We start from the raw sequence: 18,191 nt of genomic DNA on the forward strand, positions 1-18,191 counted from the left end.
TGTTAGATATTATTTAAATAAAAATATTTTTGAAAACTCTACTATTCACTTTTTGAAAAATTAGGCTGATCACTATTCATATTTTGTCAAATTGATTTATTGGTTGGCTGATCACTATTCACTTTTTGACAAAATTAAAATTGATTAATTGTATTATTTTGACAAAATCGATTGATTGGTTATATTATCTTGACAAATGTAACATTGATGGATTGTCTTTTTTTTAATAAAATTGATATACACAAATGGAGTGGTAGGTTACGATTAGTTTAAAATCTCTACAAAAATTTAAAAAAAAGGTATATATATTTTTTCAGATCTATTATAAAAAAGATTTTACGATGTATGCAAATATTTGATTATAATATTTTATATAATGTATATAATAGAATACATCACGAAAGCAATTAAACTACATTTGAGTATATCCTGTTACCTATATACATGTTGGCATATGGAATATCATATTACATATATGCATGTTGGCATATGAAAAATCATACAAGACATCATTTCTAATAGCTTTTTTTTTTTATTTTTGTTGTACAATTTTGACTAAAGCCTAAAAGGATTCAGATTTGCAAGATTGCAAACTTTTCTTCCACATGATTCTCTTCCAAATTGATTCAGCTGACATCTTGAGGAGCGTCTGTCTCTTTCAACAGGTATATTTTGGGGTATAAATAGAAGTGATATGTGTGGAAAAAAATCAAGAACTTAAAAAGAAAAAATTTCTATGTGCTTCAAAATTTTGAATATATTATATTTTACTCTTTCACTTTCAGATCTAAGTGTACCTTTTGTTTTTACACTTTCATAACTATTCTTTATGAGAGAATTATTGTAAAAGAGGGTTAAGTATGACCTATTTTTATTTATTATTTTTGTGAGAGATTTTTGTAAGGGTAAGACATTTATTGTTAACTGAGGCTCAATAGATAAAAGTAAGTCCTATGCAAAATTCACAAACTTAGTGAAGACTTGATAGTGTATTAATTTATTTTGATAGTAAAGAAATTCTCAAGGAGGTTCCTTAGGGAGTGGACGTAGGCCTAGCGTGCCGAACCATTATAAATCTCAGTGTTTGATTTTCTCTCCCTATCTATCTTACTTTTATATTAATAATTATTATTCTGTTTTTTATTTGTTAAAATTCTGAATATTGTGTTTATAAATTTTAATATTGTAAAAAATTTTAATAATCCAATTCACCCCCTCTTGGGTTGCCTACCTAGGATAACAATTGATATCAGAGTTAGACTCTAGTTTGTGTGACTTAACTGTTTTAGAGTAGATCATGGCAACCCCTAGTTATTCCTTACCTGAAGGACAAGCATCCAATAGGCCACCATTGTTTAGCGGCTTATATTTTAGCTATTGAAAAATTAGGATGACAATACATGTTCAATCTAATGATTATGAATGTTAGAAAATTATTTGCAATGATCCAAAAATTCCTACCAAAATCATAGATGGCCTTAATTTACCAAAACCTGAAAATTAGTGGAATGAATCAGATACTAGAATGATCCAAATTAATGTCAGAGCCACAAACATATTGTATTGCGTCCTAGATGCCAACGAATTCAATAGAATTTTCATATGTAAAACCGCAAAAGAAATTTGGGATAAGCCTATAGTGACTTATAAAGGAACCGAACAAGTGAAAGAATTTAGAATCAGTTTATTAGTCCATAATTAAGAACTCTTTAAAATGAAACCTAATGAAACTATTCCTCAAATGTTTACTCACTTTACTGATATTATTAATGATTTAACTTCTCTTGGCAAAATATATACTAATGCTGAAATTGTAAGAAAAGTGTTTAGGTCATTGTCAAAAAGTTGGGAGACAAAAGTCATTACCATTACCGAAGCCAAGAATTTATCAAAGCTAAGTCTAGATGAGTTAATGGGATATCTCTTAACTCACGATCTCATAATGCAAAAAGGAAAAGAAGATAAGGATAACAACAACAAGAAATGAATAGCCTTCAAATTTACCTCGAAACATTAAGAGAATGAGGAAGATGATATGGATGATGATGAGGAAATGACATTCATCATTAGGAAGTTCAAAAGGTTTGTGAAAAAAAAACAAGGTGTGCGAAAAATTTTCAGAAAAAATTTCAACAATAAGGATTTTCAAAGGACAGAAAATCACAAAAAATCTGAAGTTACCTGCTACAAATGCAACAAACCTGGACACTATAAATCAGAATGTCCGAAACTTAAGAAACAATTCAAGAAAAACAAGAAGAAAGCCATGATTGCAGCATGGAGAGAAGATAGCGATGAAAGCAACTCAGAAATCGAAGTTTGCAAAAATGAGGTTGCTAACTTATGCTTAATGGCACTTGGAAACGAAGATGAGGTAAATGACGAATCTTTTATGTTTGATGAATTACAATAAGCTTTTGATGAATTACATACTGAATTTATGAAACGTAGTTTGAAAAATAACTGTCAAAAGAAAGTGATTTCAAGTTTATCAAAAGAAAATGAATCCTTAACTTCCAAGATAAATACTTTAGAAAATGAAGCCATGAAAATGAAAAAAGAAAATGAGATTTTAACTCGAAAAAAGTTTTCAATTTCTGAGAAAAAATTAGTTGTATTACAAGAAGAAAATAAGTCTTTAAAAAATAAGCAAATTATTTTGAAAGAAAATATTGAAGACTTGAAAAATACTCTTTCAAAATTCACTCAAGGTATAGAGACTTTAGATAAAATTCTTAAAAATAAAATCGTACTTTTGATAGAGTTGGAATTGGATATAAACCTTTTTCAAAAGTAAAAACTACCAAAAATGGTTTTGTGCATGCACCTTTTAGTCACTCTCATCTCATATGTCATTTTTGTTGTACAAAAGGTCATATTTCACCTTCATATCCTATTAAAAGAAATCTTTTTGCTAAAATAAGACATTTCAAGAGTGTCAAATTCTAACTTTTATGGATCCAATAAAATATGGGTACCAATAGAAAAATCAAATTTTTATAGGTGTGTTTCAAGACAAAATCTAGTAACGATATGGTATCTCGACAGTGCATGTTCAAGACATATGACTGGAAATAAAGCTATGTTCGCCACACTCCAACCAAAGGATAGCAGATATGTGACTTTCGGCGACAATAACAATGACAAAATCATTGGTGCAGGAAGTAATGGTAAAAATCCTTCTCCTATTATTGAAAATATTTTACCTATTGAAGGTTTAAAACATAACTTGCTTAGCATTAATCAATTATGTGGTAAAGGGTATAGAGTTATTTTTTAGAAAACTCATTGCACTATCGAGAACATCCTAGAAAACAAAACTTTATTTGTAAGTTATAAACATGAGAATGTATATGTATTTGATTTGTATAATTTATCTTCTCATTTTAATATTAAATGTTTATCTGCTATAAATGATAATGGCTGGCTTTGGCATAGAAGATTAGCACATGCTCATTTTGATTTAATTTCCAAACTTTCAAAAAATAAGTTAGTCATTGGTTTACCAAAAATTATTTTTGAAAAAGACAAATTTTGTGATGCATATCAATTTGGAAAACAAACTATAATTTTTTTTAAATCTAAAAATATCGTTTCAACTACTAAACTGCCTCAACTCTTGCATATTGATTTATTCGGACCATCTAGAACATTAAGTTTAGGAGGAAAATCGTATGCTCTTGTTTGTGTTGATGATTATACTAGATATACATGGATATTTTTTTTAATACACAAAAATGAAGTTTTTTATAATTTCTCAAGACTTTGTAAAAGAATTCAAAATGAAAAAAAATCTTAATATTTGTAGTATTAGAATTGATCATGATAGAGAATTTGAAAATGATGATTTATTATGTTTTATGATGAGTTTGGAATTGATCATAATTTTTTTGCCCTTAAAACTCCTCAACAAAATAGTGTTGTTGAAAAAATAAATAAAACTCTTGAAGAAATGGTCTGTACTATGCTTTGTGAAAATAATTTGCCTAAATATTTTTGGGCGAAAGCCGTTAACACTGTATGCTATGTTGTAAACCAAGCTATGATTAGACTTATTCTTAAGAAAACCCTTTATGAAATTTGGAAATGTAGAAAACCTAATATTAGTCACTTGTGTGCATTTGGTTGTAAATGCTTTGTATTGAATAACAATAAAGATAACTTAAGAAAATTTGATACTAAATCGAATGAAACTATATTTCTTGGTTATTCAATTTCCAGTAGAGCTTATAGAGTATTCAATAAAAGAACTCTTCTTGTTGAAGAATCTGTGCATGTTGTTTTTGATGAATCTAACAACATTATTTCCAAGAATCTTGTAAGTAATGATATTGTAGAAAAATTAACCAAGCATAGAGATCATTCACATATAAGAAAATGCAGAAAATCCACTACTCGAACATGAAGAAGAAATGACAATGAAGAAACTTCAAGAAATATATGCTCTTCTAGAAAACGACTCAAAATCTACCAAAAGAATAGAAGTATGCTCATGACCACTCCTAAAGACCTCATCATAGATGATGCGGCGGAAGTATAAAAACTCGTTCTTCTGTTAAAAATGTTTGTGGTAACTTAGCGTTTGTTTCACAAATTAAACCGTTTTTAGAAGCTGAAAATGATGAAAATTGGATTTTAGCAATGCAAGAAGAATTAAATCAATTTGAAAGGAATGAAGTTTGGTTTTTAACTCCTCGACCTAAGGATCATCCCGTTATTGGTACAACATGGATTTTTCAAAATAAAATGGATGAATCCGGAGTTGTTACTAGAAATAAAACTAGATTAGTACCTCAAGGTTATAATCAAGAAGAGAGCATTGATTTTGAAGAAACTTTTGCACCAGTTGGTAGACTTGAAACTATTAGAATGTTACTTACTTTTGCATGTTTTAAAGATTTTAAATTATATCAAATGGATGTTAAAAGTGTTTTTTTAAATGGGTACATTTCGGAGGAAATTTATGTTGAATAACCTCTCAGTTTTGAAAATCATAAATATCCGGATCATGTTTTCAAACTTTCAAAAGCCTTATATGGCTTAAAATAAGCTATTAAAGCTTGGTATAAAAGATTGAGTAATTTTCTACTTGACAAAAGTTTTTCTAGAGGAAAAATTTATACAACACTTTTTATAAAAATTAAAAATGAAGATATGCTAATTGTTCAAATTTATGTTGATGATATCATTTTTGGTGCTACTAATAAAAATTTGTGCAAAGAGTTTGCTAAAGATATGTAGGGTGAATTTGAAATAAGTATGATGTGGGAGTTAAATTACTTCCTTGATCTACAAATTAAACAAACTAATGATGGAATCCATTTAAATCAAATGAAATATATCAAGGATCTACTCAAAATGTTTGAAATGGAATTATCAAAACTTGCAGCAATTCCAATGAGCACATCAATAAAAATCGACAAAGATGAGCAAAGTAAACCTGTAGATGAAAAGAAATATTGAGGTATGATTGGTTCCCTACTCTATCTTACTGTAAGTAGACCTAATGTAATGTTTAGTGTTTGTATGTGTACACGTTTTCAATCCGAACTGAAAGAGTCACACATCACCGCAGTCAAACATATTTTCAGATATCTTGTTGGTACTCAAAATTTGGGATAATGGTATCCTAAGGGAACCACTTTTGAACTTTTTGGTTACTCAGATGCTGACTTTTACGGGATGTAGACTTGACCGAAAAACCATTAGTGGCACTTGTCATTTTCGTGGACACTCTCTCATTTCTTGGTTTTGCAAAACACAAAACTCAGTGGCTCTTTCAACTGCTGAAGCAGAATACATTGCCGTCACTGGGTGTTGTGCACAATTGTTTTGAATGAAACAACTTTAAGATTTTGGACTTCACTATGATCATATTCCTATAAAATGTGACAACACAAGTGCCATTAACCTTTCAAAAAATCCTATTAAGCACTCATACACTAAACACATTGAAATAAGGCATCATTTTCTAAGAGATTATGTACTCAAAAGTGACATTGAACTCGAATTTGTGCCTACAAATCGTCAATTAACTGACATATTTATCAAGCCTCTAAATGAAGAACAATTTTGTGATATTAGAATTGAACTTGATATGATGAATACTCCAATATAATATTTATATTAAAAATAATTTTTTATAGATAAATAATAAATAATAAATAATTAAATAAAATAATTATAATAATAATAGTTATTATTATAAAATAAATAAATAAATTACATACATATATATATATATATATTCTCTCTCTCTCTCTCTCTCTCTCTCACTTTGTCTCTATCTCTCACCCGCTCTCTCCCTCACTCTATGTTTTCTCTTTCTTTCGCTCTCCCTTCTTCCTCTCATCCTCAAACGACACCATCCTCATCCTCACCATCGTTCACAACCAGCTCTATCGTCCACAACATCATCCATCATCTTCATCACTACCATCATTCTCTAAAATTTCTCACTGATTTACCAAGATCCATCACGGCTGTAGATCGCCTCAAGAACTCCAGGCTCCACGCGCGAGGGCGCGAATTTGTTTGTTCTTTAGCTACTACAGTTTGGACTCGTGTCACGGTTCTGAATCTAATATCACAAAGTGCAATGTGAGGCCGATAAATCACCAGTCCAAATCCGGTAAATCATTTTAGAAAACTGATTTTTATAAAAAAGTGCCAAACATGGACTGCTTTGCCAGATACAAAGTCGCCACCTAAATGTTTTATTTTGGAAAAATTTAGGAAATCCTGACTCGTGCCTAAGGCCACGTGTCCGTCATCACCAAAGTTACCTCAGCTCCCGAACTTGGGTACGAGAGGGGAAGGTCATGCAATGAGCCCCTACGCTCGCCCGATCAAAAGATCGGCCTTTACTAAGCATGATATATTGTTTTGGAAAACACATGTGTTCTTATTCCGGTTATTAACCTAGAATTATTATGTGATGCACACAACATACAAGTATAGACTAAATCGCCTAAGTTGGAACAAAACATTGCATGTTCGTTTGTTTGAAAATGGTTTGAAGTTTGCTATTCGTAAGTAGGCTAAGTTGCGGATTTCAATGAATTGTTCTAATTCAAGCAATCCAACCTTCACCTACAGGCATTCATGCAGTTATATCAGTTAAGTAGTTAGTGTCATGGCAAGCATGCTAACATGGCAACATACACATCTCATGCAGGGATGCTAAAGCATAAACACTCACAGTGTACTCCGAGCAAAAACAGAGAACTAGTTAGAAATCATACATGATCCTAGTTCGTGTTAAGATGGCTAATGCAACACCTGCAAAATGCAACTAAGATAGGCTCGGCTGTCTAGAATGGCATATGAAATGTAACTTGATAACATGCTGTTGAACACGTATTCAAGTAAATGTATTGAAATACAATGCAGTTAGTATGATGCGCCAAGCCCAGTGCATGCAATACAGATGAATGGATGCACGCATGCGAAGCATAAGTATGCTAATTGAAATATGCCCTAAAACTAACCATCGTAAGTGGTTTAAGTAAAAAGGAGAAAGAAATGGGGGTTTGGAAGACATGCATCACACACACGCACGCTTATTACAACAGTTGGCCCTCTCGACGGAAGGTCCGAATAAGAAGCTAACTAGCTAATCTAAGCTAATTAAACTAATTATTACATCACAAAACTAATTAACTAACAAGCTAATTAATTAAGTACAAAACAAAGCTAATTAACTAACAAGTTAACTAACTAGTTATTTGAACACGAATAAGCAACTAAACGCATTAATTACTTAAATACAAAACCAAAGCATAAACTAGCTAAGGAAAGCATTAAAGAGAGGTCCTTGAGATGAGGAGTGCATGCATGCTCAGTCGCCTCGTTCGGAAATCCGTCGCGATGCCCCAACTTGCCTCTGTTTGCAATTGTTCTCAGAACCTTGCACCAAGCTCCAGAAAGCTTCTAACTCACCTTGGGGACCTATGGGAGGGCTGCCGACCGCCTAGGGGTGTTTCCAGCCACTGGCCGACCACTTTCTATTGCTACAGACCAGAAAAAGTGGTTGGCCAGCTAGTTTTTCTGGTTGCCCGACCAGTTTTTGCTGCCCTTGTCTAATTTGCTATAACAGGGAGCAAGAAGGGCATGGCAATGTATTTGCAAGATATGTGTGCACAACCACCCTCCCTATCATTTCATAAGCTCAAGGGAGTGTGGTTCTCGACTCTCAGGCCACCAATCACGCATTTCGATGCATGATGGCCGAGAAGCTAAATTACACAATTCAATGTAAAATGAATGCACAAATAAACATATAAAGCCTAGAACTCTATCATGTATGATCAAGAGCGTCGGCGACCGAGAATTGAGGCATGCTTCATCACTTCAATTATGAAACGTCTCTTGTTTCTCGTGTTTAGATTAACACCTAATCCAAACAAATGCAATGCAACTCAAGCATGCAAGCATGCAATGTAACTACATGACATACACAATGCAAAGAATAACATGGCATACACAATGCAATGTAACATGAGCATACACAATGCAAACAACAACATGGCATACTCAATACAATGTGACATGATCAACTTAACAAAGCTAAATGACATGCAAACAATGCTAATGCATGCATAAACAATGCAAGGCAACATAAACACGCAACAACATGATGCAATGTAACAACATTCACATAACATGCTCGATGGACTTAGATCAAAATGGACAGACCTCAGTCATGCCCAAATCAGTAGCCATAAAGCTAAGAAATGAAGGCACAAAATGCAAAACAAAGCATGTGCATGCATTGGCCTATCAACTAGGCCTAAGAGCACAACCCTCAAGAGTGCTCAAGGAGTGATAAACATGGAAGTGTGACAACACTAAATGCTTTGAAGTCAAGTGTGAAATGATGCCAAATCATTCAATCAACACAAGCATAGCATGCAAAGGTCCTTAGGCATTAAAGCTAGCAAAGAGAACTACTCTAGAGACATGCAATACATGGCACAAATGCATGAGCCAACCATGGACAGAGCTCAAGTAGGTCAAAACAAAGACCAAAATATGATGCGATGGGGGCTCAAATGTCTAGGCATGCAAGCATACACACTAGGCCATAAATAAGGCAACAATGCATAACACTCAAAGGCACTTAAAGAGTGAATGAAGTGGGAACATGGAAATGCTACATGCTCTGAAATGTCATGGTAAATGATGCCAAATCATGTACACAACACAACTGAAGCATGATGTGGTACCCAAAGCTTGAAGCTAGCATAGGAATTTGCACTACAGCTATGCAAAACATGAAACATATGGCAAAGGCAACCCAAAATAGTCCTAGAACATGTCAAAATGAGTTTAAAACATGTATGGAAGGAAGCCAAAACAAGCTAGCATGAAGGGCATAAGGCATGATGTGTGCAAGGCAAATAGGGTGGATTATACTACACCTATCAAGACCAAGCATGAGATGGCTTCACCAACAAAAATCAGAGTTATATCATGGCAAAATAACCCCAAAAATACATTGAAATGATAGCTCGCAAGCTTAGGCATGAAGGCATACACAATGGCTCATGTTTAAGGCATAAAGGACCAACCCTTCAAAGCATGGAATAAGTGAAAGATGTGAGTGCATGAACATGAAACATGAATTGAAATCACATAAAAAATGATGTCAAATCATGTAAATAGCCCAAGCAATGCATGCTAGTGGACTTGATACACAAAGCTAACAAGCTAGAATGCATTATAGCTATACAAAGCATGGCATGCATGACCAAAACAACACAAATCAGAGCTAGAGAATGCGAAAACATGGACAAAAGCTTCTTAGAGTTAAGCCAAAATCATGCTAGAATGATAGTCTAAAGCATGATACACATTAGGCTAATTCATGGAATTGCACTATAAGTGCATGGAGCATGCGTGGGGCTATCAAACCAAACCTTAACAAAGGTATATCATGGCAAAACAACACCAAGAACATGCTGAGATGGACTCAAAACAAGCTAGAAAGACATGCTACTTCATGAAGCACACAAAGCTAGTTTGCAAGATTTACACTACAAGTGTATAAGGCATGCATGAGGTGACAAAACCAAGTCAAAACAGTGATATGCCATGCTGAAATAGGGCCTAAAATAGGCTGAGATGTGGCCAACACAAGCTTAACAAACATGCTTAAACGTAAGGCATTCAAAGCAAGCATTCAAGAACACAAGGAGAGAGGATGACCCTCTCCCATTTGGGACCTCAAAACACCATTTCCACCACTGAAATTCCTCTGAGTTTCAGTGGTGAGAAGGCCAAAACAAGGTGGTCCCAATAACTTAAAAAGATGGCACAAGAACAAGGCCAAACAAGGCCTAAGAGGGGGTAGACCACCCCCAATACAAAAGTGACCTTAAACAAACATTATAAGCATGTAAAATCAGAACTTTTTGCAGTAGAAAGTCAAGCCTAAATAAGCATGCAAACAGGTCCAAAAGCTTAACCAAAAACAAGGGTTTTAAGGGTTAGAAGCTCACCCTTGAAGTACACCTTCAAAGCTGCAACTATAGCAGCTTTTCTGAGCTCAAACCTCTCCAAAAACTCCAAAATCAACCTCAAAGTGCCTCAGCAACAAAAGGATGGTGTTTGAGTGTGTGTTTGTGTGCAATAGTATGAAGAATATACACTTTCAAGCACAAAAATGAAGAAGAAGAGCAAGATAGATACAAAGATGTATGTATAGCTCAATCACCCAAAATCTGAACTTGGAAGAGGAGGGGGGAGGTTCTCTCTTATAGAGAACAAGCAACAAGCTTGTTGGACAAGCTTTTGGCCTAAAGCCATCCCTCCATACACGTGTATGGAGGATGGCTTTTGTGCCTTCCAACTGTAACAGCTGGCCTAAAAATATCTCCAAAAAGGTGATGGAAAGCTGCTGGCCAGCTACTTCTACTGGTCGGCCGACCAGTGGAAGTGGTTGGCCAAGGAAGAAAGTGGTCGGCCATGGTAGGAGATGGTCTGCAGCATGAAAGCAAGGTAGTGGTGTGGTGGCCGACCAGAAAAGGTGGTCCAAAGACCAAGAAAACTAGTTGGCCAACCAGAAAACTGGCTGGCAGGAAGAAAAGTGGTCTCCAAGGGGAAGAATTGGTCTCCCACCCTTATACCACCTTCCAAACAAGGAAAACAAGGTTTGTACCAAAAACAAACCAAAAAAGATGCAAGACAAGAGTCCGGGAGGCAAGGCGCGCAGCCAGGAGCCTCAAAAACTAGTGTACGAGCACCAAAAGTGGTCAATGACCCCAAAAGTGGTCTCCCAGACCATAGTGTCCCTCTAGGAAGAGGCAACAAGGCATGGCTCAAAAACCAAGCCAAACGGAGAATGTTAAGCGGTCCCGAGACAAGGCGCGCGGCCGAAGGCTCCGAAAACCGAAAACTTGTCTCCAAGCGGGAAAAGTGGTCTACAACCACAAAAGGATAGTCTACAAGACCTCTCCCTCCCTCTAGGGAAGGGAAAACAAGGTTCGGTCCACAAACCGAGCCAAAGCACAAAGAGTTCAGAGGCCCGGAGGCAAGGCTCTCAGCCAAAAACTTCAGAAACTCGAAACAAGCACAAACATGCATAATCACCGAGCGCTCAATCGATGACGTCTGAGTCTTAAGGTCGGCCAAAAATGGGGTGTCTATAGTTGCCCCTCTTTGACAGAACTCGGAAGTCAAGAAGTGACAGGAATGAATGTCAAAGCCTAGAGACGACCCATTTTTGGCAAAGCCGAAGACTTAGACAAACAGGCAAGATAACAAAGAGATGTGCCCGTAGGGAGGGGCAAAATGCAAAGGACATACACAATGCCGAAAATAACTTATGATCATGCAAAAAAAGCTGTAATGAAGCAAGTATGCAAAATAAATGTAACAATTTAAGCAAGCAAACACGAACCAAACTACATTACATGCAGAAAGGATGTAAGAAAATTATGCAATTCTCAAACTGCGTTGGAACTTCTTTTGAATGAACCATACATACGATATCGTCTGGTCGCGCCAGCTTCAAATGAACCGTACATACAACATCGTGCCTGCATAAGAAAGAAACTCAACAGGTACAATATAGTTAGAAACACATGTTCCACGTTACAGCATGGTACAATTCCAATGCAAGATAAACGCGTGCATATACAATGTCGATGGAAACATGCATAGCAATGCAAGTGAAAAGTACATCACACTGCAACCGGAACGAGCATAACAATGCAAGTAAAAAGTGCGTGACAACGCAAGCAAAGTGTGGGTGCATAACAATGCAACCGAAGTGCGCATAACAATGCGAGTAAAACATGCACAACAATGCAAATAGAGTGCATAACAATGCAACGAGTAGTGTGCATAATAATGCGACGAAAAGTGTGCATAACAAAGCGCTTAAAGTGTGCATAATAATGCGACGAAAAGTGTGCATAACAGTGCGCTTAAAGTGTGCATAACAATGCGATGAAAAGTGTGCATAACAATGCGCTTAAAGTGTACAACTCCAAAAGTACATTCGAAGCAAAATACTGAAAAAGGAGATATAAGCCTTAACGCGAGCAATTTAACCGGAACCTCTGATTTACCTCTTAAAGGGGTCACAACGTATTCAAAAGGATACACCTTGCTCTAGACGAGTAATGATGAGCGACGCATCGAAGACTTGAATTAAAGTTCCCGCGGGGACAATTCGAGCCGAAAAGTGTACTTTTCTTGCACTTTCCCGAAACACACAGGAAGAACAATGGAACCCTGAAGATTATCCAGGAGGGTGGCCGACCACCTACATCAGTGGCCGACCAATTGTTGACCACAAAAGTGGTCAGCCGACCAAAAAAATTGGCTGGCCGACCAGTTTACACAACTTCGGGGTAGCTTGGTCTTTTCACATGGAGATCTTTAAAAACTTAACTCCAAAACACTTTTGCTTACAAACACAAGGCTGAAATCCATTCTCCTTTGCTCCTAGACCCTTTTTCCCCTCAGATCTGCACTTTATACGCGTTTTTCAACGCCCTACGCGAAGTTATTTCGCGAAAACTTTTGATTCTCTTCGTTTTGAACCAATTAGAATTTGTTTTCGGAGCTTCTTTCTCCATTTTCACCACTTGAGGTATGTTTGTCTCGAAGCTTAGCACCTTTTCCCGAGCGTTGACTTTTGTTGACTTTTTGCAAGTTCGGCTCATTCCGCTCATTTTTTCAGATTTCTTCAGATGACCGACGATATTCCACACGGCGGAGGCTCTCCGAGGGTAGAGGATGAGCCCGACATTATACCGTTGCCACCGAGGATACGACCATTCGACCCGGAGGGGTACCACCCGCAAGAGCACATCCTACCTCCTAGCACCTTCTACCATTTTACGGATTTCGCGCGACGGGCACCCGCAGACTTGCTGCTACGGGAGCTAGAGTCTCATCTATCTCATCATGCGTGTGAGGTGCGTACTTCACTTTTGCATTTTCTGCGATGCATTTTGCATTTCTTGCACACTTCATGCTTTCGCTATGTATTATATCTGCTCGTTCTGAACACATTTACATACACAGTATTTTTGCTCATTCTGGCATACAGCTTGCACATAGCATCCGGTTCATACGGGCACACAGCTCTCAACATAACACTTTGCTCACTTTGCACACAGCTCACAACACAACACTTTGTTCATTTGGCACACAACTCATTTTGGGCACACAGCACATTTGGATACACAGCTCATTTCGGGCACACAGCACATTACACTGCTCAACCTGAACACGCAGTTCATAACACAGTATTTTGCTCAATCTGAACACATAGTTCATAACGCAATATTTGCTCTATCTGAACACACAGTTCGTAACGTAATATTTTGCTCAATCTGAACACACAGTTCATAACGCAGTTTTTGCTTAATATAAACACATAGTTCATAACGCAGTATTTTGCTCAATCTGAACACATAGTTCATAATGCAGTATTTTGCTCAATCTAAACACACAGTTCATAACGCAGTTTTTGCTCAATCTGAACACATAGTTCATAACGCAGTATTTTCTCAATCTGAACACACAGTTCATAACGCAGTATTTGCTCAATCTAAACACACAGTTCATAACGCAGTATTTTGCTCAATCTGAACATAGTTCATAACGTAGTATTTGCTCAATTTGAACACACAGTTCATAACGCCGTATTTTGCTCAATCTGAACACACAGTTCATAACGCCGTATTTTGCTCAATCTGAACACACAGTTCATAACGCCGTATTTTGCTCAATCTAAACACACAGTTCATAACGCAGTATTCGATTTATTTTGCACACGGCTCATAACATAACACACTGTTCAATCTGGACACACAGTTCATAACACAGTATTCGATTTATTTTGCACACAACTCATAACACTGCTCAATCAGAACACACAGTTCATAACATAACATTCTATTTATTTGATACATAGCTCATAACACTACTCAATCTGAACACACAGTTCATAACACAACATTCAATTTATTTGACACATGGCTCATAACACTGCTCAATTTGAACACACAGTTTATAACACAGTATTCAATTTATTTTGCAACTGAAAACATCTGTTCTTTCTTGAACGCAGGTATCTTCCTGTTTCACCCGAGGGTACGAATCAATTATTATGAGGGAGTGGTACATGGAGCTTCCAGATACTGTTCGATAGATTTTGGATGAGGTAGGGTTTGACCCATTTTGTATGGGGTTGTCGCGTCATCCGGCGAGCAGGATCCTTCTAGGCGCACTTGTAGAGAGATGGTGGGACACCATAAACTCCTTCAATTTCTCTGCAGCTGGGGACATGACGATGACCCCGTATGACTTTTTCATATTGACGGGCCTCAACGTGGCAGGCCGGCCGATCCCATACGATATCGATATGGGTAAGTGGGAGACGGCTCAGACTTATCTGCTCGGAGCCCATTTGCCGCCCTACATATCACCGGGCATGGTTAGGTATACCTGGTTTGCGGAACAGTACAGAGGGACTACGCCCAAGATTATCGAGGCCAGAGAGCAGTATGCCCGAGGGTTTTTGATGTTCCTCATCAGGACCACTCTGTTCTCTGACAGGAGGAACACAGTCGGGCTATACCTTCTCAATGCTTTGGTAGACCTATCATAGGTCTGGCACTTTGATTGGGGCGGCGCTGGCCTCGTTACCCTTTATTGCTACATGAGCGTGACCTCTCGAGAGCGGGGGACATAGTAGGTGGCTATTGGCGAGCCTGGGAGGTACATTCTGCCCTCTTGATTTACATTTCTGCTTTTCATTATCTGTACACTGCACACGGCACACATTACATTCTGCACTCAGCATTCTGCATTTTCTGTATATTCTGTATTCGCATTCTGCACTCAGCATTTTGCATTTTCTATACATTCTGCACTCGGCATTCTGCATTTTCTATACATTCTGTATTCGCCTTTTGCACTCGACATTCTGTATTTTCTATACATTCTGTATTCGCCTTCTGCACTCGACATTCTGCATTTTCTATACATTCTGTATTCTCATTACCACTATCTTGCTTTTTACAGCCGTGGGTTTATGCCTACTTCCCAACACTTGTCCCTGAGCTAGAGGTCGAGGCACCTCTTGAGATCCCTTATTCACGCAGATTTGAGGGTCATTGCCGGCCCAGGCCTCGGGAGACATTACTATATCTCCAGCAGTACTTCGACATAGTGCGGGTGACCGAGGTAAACCAGAACTCTCAGTTCTTCATGTTTTCAGCTTTGATTCATCTTGCATATTTATGACATGTAATCAGTTTATGCACTTGCTATCCACAGATCACTTGGCAGCATTGGCTAGCGATGCTCGGGTATTCTCGGTTCTAGTTCCCTGGGGCATGTGGCGCCTCCCGATACAGGGTTTTGTTTGAGGGACTAGTCAGCAGAGCCTGGTTTCTCGGGGATCGCTTCATGCGCCAGATGATGGGCAATTCCACTCAGGAGATCCCCTTAGTACCTCCACTGGACATGCGGTCCACAGAGAGCCTCACTCCCCAGGAGGTTAACGACCTTATGCTGGGTGTCGACGCAATTCTTTTCCTGGAGGAGGGGGAGTACGCGACATACCACCATACATACTTGATGCCTCCTCTGACAGGTGTCCACACTCCCACAAGGAGAGCAGCTGATATACCATCGTCGAGTTGCGTTCGAGCTGCAGACATCCCTTCCACTAGCAGGGCTAGCACGTCGAGGGGTGGGGCTAGAGGGATCCCCCCGACTTGCAAGTATGTTAGGTGGCTAGATCTTCCGACCGAGCTGACAAGCTGGCGGTATGGGACATCTTACCAGATTCCACTGGAGCCTCCATTGCCTGATCATCGATATGTCAGCGACCCTGACTCACCACCTGTATGCTCCATAGTTTTCATTTATCACTTAGATATTTAGACATTCATTAATTCACTGATGACTTGAACTTGCATTGCAACCTCCCAGAGAGTATACTGAGGGGTTGCTCGGAGTGGTGGCCTCACTCGAGAGCATGGCCCTGCGGAGGGAGACGCTGCTGTACGCCTCCGGTGTTCCTGTACTTTTCAATTTCCTTGTATTTATTATACTTCTGATGACATACTGAAACCGAGAACTTCACTATATTGATTCACTGCATGTGTAGAGCACATCTGACATATCACATTCGCATACTATATCTGCACGCATACATTCCATGTACTATTCTTGCATCTGCATCTGATATACATACTCTGGCTGATGTATTCAAACTACCCTTTTCAGGTTATGCTGCTACAGCCCGAGCCATCCAGGCCTTCTCAAGCAGCTAGGAGAGGGGTCTCGACTCGCGGCCGAGGGGGACATAGAGCACCTGCCAGACAGGATGACGAGTTCAGCAAGGAGGAGGAGTCTGTGCATCCTAAGTTAGAGACATCTACAGGCAGAGATGACGACTCTGGTTTCGATTCTGAGGACGGATGTGATGCTGAAGAGGATTTCGAGGGCGGCGACTCCGATTCAGATGGTGGTGCCGGCGGCGGTGGTGCAGAGGTTGTTCAGCCGAAGAGGGTGAAAAGGGCTTCTCGGTCTTGAGCTTGATAGCACTGATGCGGATGTTCCTGCTTTATTTTTCTTTTTACATGTAGTTGTAGCACATTGTACAGCGTTAGGCAATTTTATTTTCTTCAAAACTTGTACCCTGTTATAAAATGTTGTAAAGAAACCATGATGGAATGAAAACAACTTTTTGTTTAAAAAGTGTTGTATTTGTGTTCTATGCATTGCATCGCATCATTTTGCGCAAAAATGAGATTGAATGGAAATTGAACATCGTGTATTGCCAAGTCAGGTAGTGAACCAACACAACAAAGTAAACAACTCAACTCCAAAAGCAACAACAAAACTTTAGTAAGTTTACAACTCGATAAGCAACGAGCAACAACTCGATAAATAAAGAGCAACAACTCGATAATCAAAGAGCAACAACTCGATAAGTAAAACTTAACAACTCAATAATCAAATGCATTTTGGACAAACGAAGCGACGGAACGCATCCGAAACAGAGGTAAACTCAGACCTTGAACAATCTCTCGACATGGGAAAGCTAGAGACTCTCTTCTGTAGACAAAGAAACGGTTGCAGACCACTTTTTGTTCATGGCCGACCAGTAAAAGAGCCTGTTGACCAGTTTTTTGTTCTACTGACCAGAAAATGTAGCTAGCCAACCAGAAAAACTGGCTGGCCGACCAGAAAAACTGGTCGGCCGACCAGTTGTGCTGGGGACCTCCAGATTCATGCCACATGTCCTCTAAACAGTGCCTTATCCTCCATAAAGGTTCCAGCTTTGTGGTTCCCTCATTTTAACTTAGTTTTACACCAAAATGGAAGCATTTTTCGTCCAAAATCTCACAAATTGGATGGCTCGGAAAAGCTGAATTTCTGGGGCTTTGGTATAAATGCACTATTCACGCTGAGTCGCACCCCGCTGCGTTTTCTATTTTTCCATATCGTAGCAAGGTTTTGGAACCCGGTAACACACGTCTTTAGCTTTGGTAGACAGGAGATGTGTCCCACTTTCGAAGATTTTCAAGCTTTAATGGAATCCGAGCGTAATGAAAAAATCTTGCCCTAGTTTCGCTTCGGTCACGTCCATGCCTTAGGAGGGATGTGTGGGCTTACTTTGCATGACACTCGGTCATTGATTTGTGATGGAGTGC

At 38.2% G+C, this 18,191-nt stretch overlaps 1 protein-coding gene across 1 annotated transcript; it reads left to right on the forward strand.

The window, feature by feature from the left end:
- Positions 1–15,801: 15,801 nt before the first annotated feature.
- LOC145813684 (uncharacterized) lies at positions 15,802–17,232 on the forward strand. Its single transcript, XM_082909481.1, has 2 exons — positions 15,802–16,374; positions 16,759–17,232. Exons 1-2 carry the CDS (start codon positions 15,934–15,936, stop codon positions 17,065–17,067), a joined length of 750 nt encoding a protein of 249 aa, XP_082765607.1. The 5' UTR covers positions 15,802–15,933; the 3' UTR covers positions 17,068–17,232.
- The last annotated feature ends 959 nt before the right edge of the window (positions 17,233–18,191 follow it).

The sequence above is a fragment of the Camellia sinensis genome, chromosome 15 (assembly GCF_055761805.1).
Source record: "Camellia sinensis isolate YWXY chromosome 15, ASM5576180v1, whole genome shotgun sequence".
NCBI classification, from domain to species: Eukaryota; Viridiplantae; Streptophyta; class Magnoliopsida; order Ericales; family Theaceae; genus Camellia; species Camellia sinensis.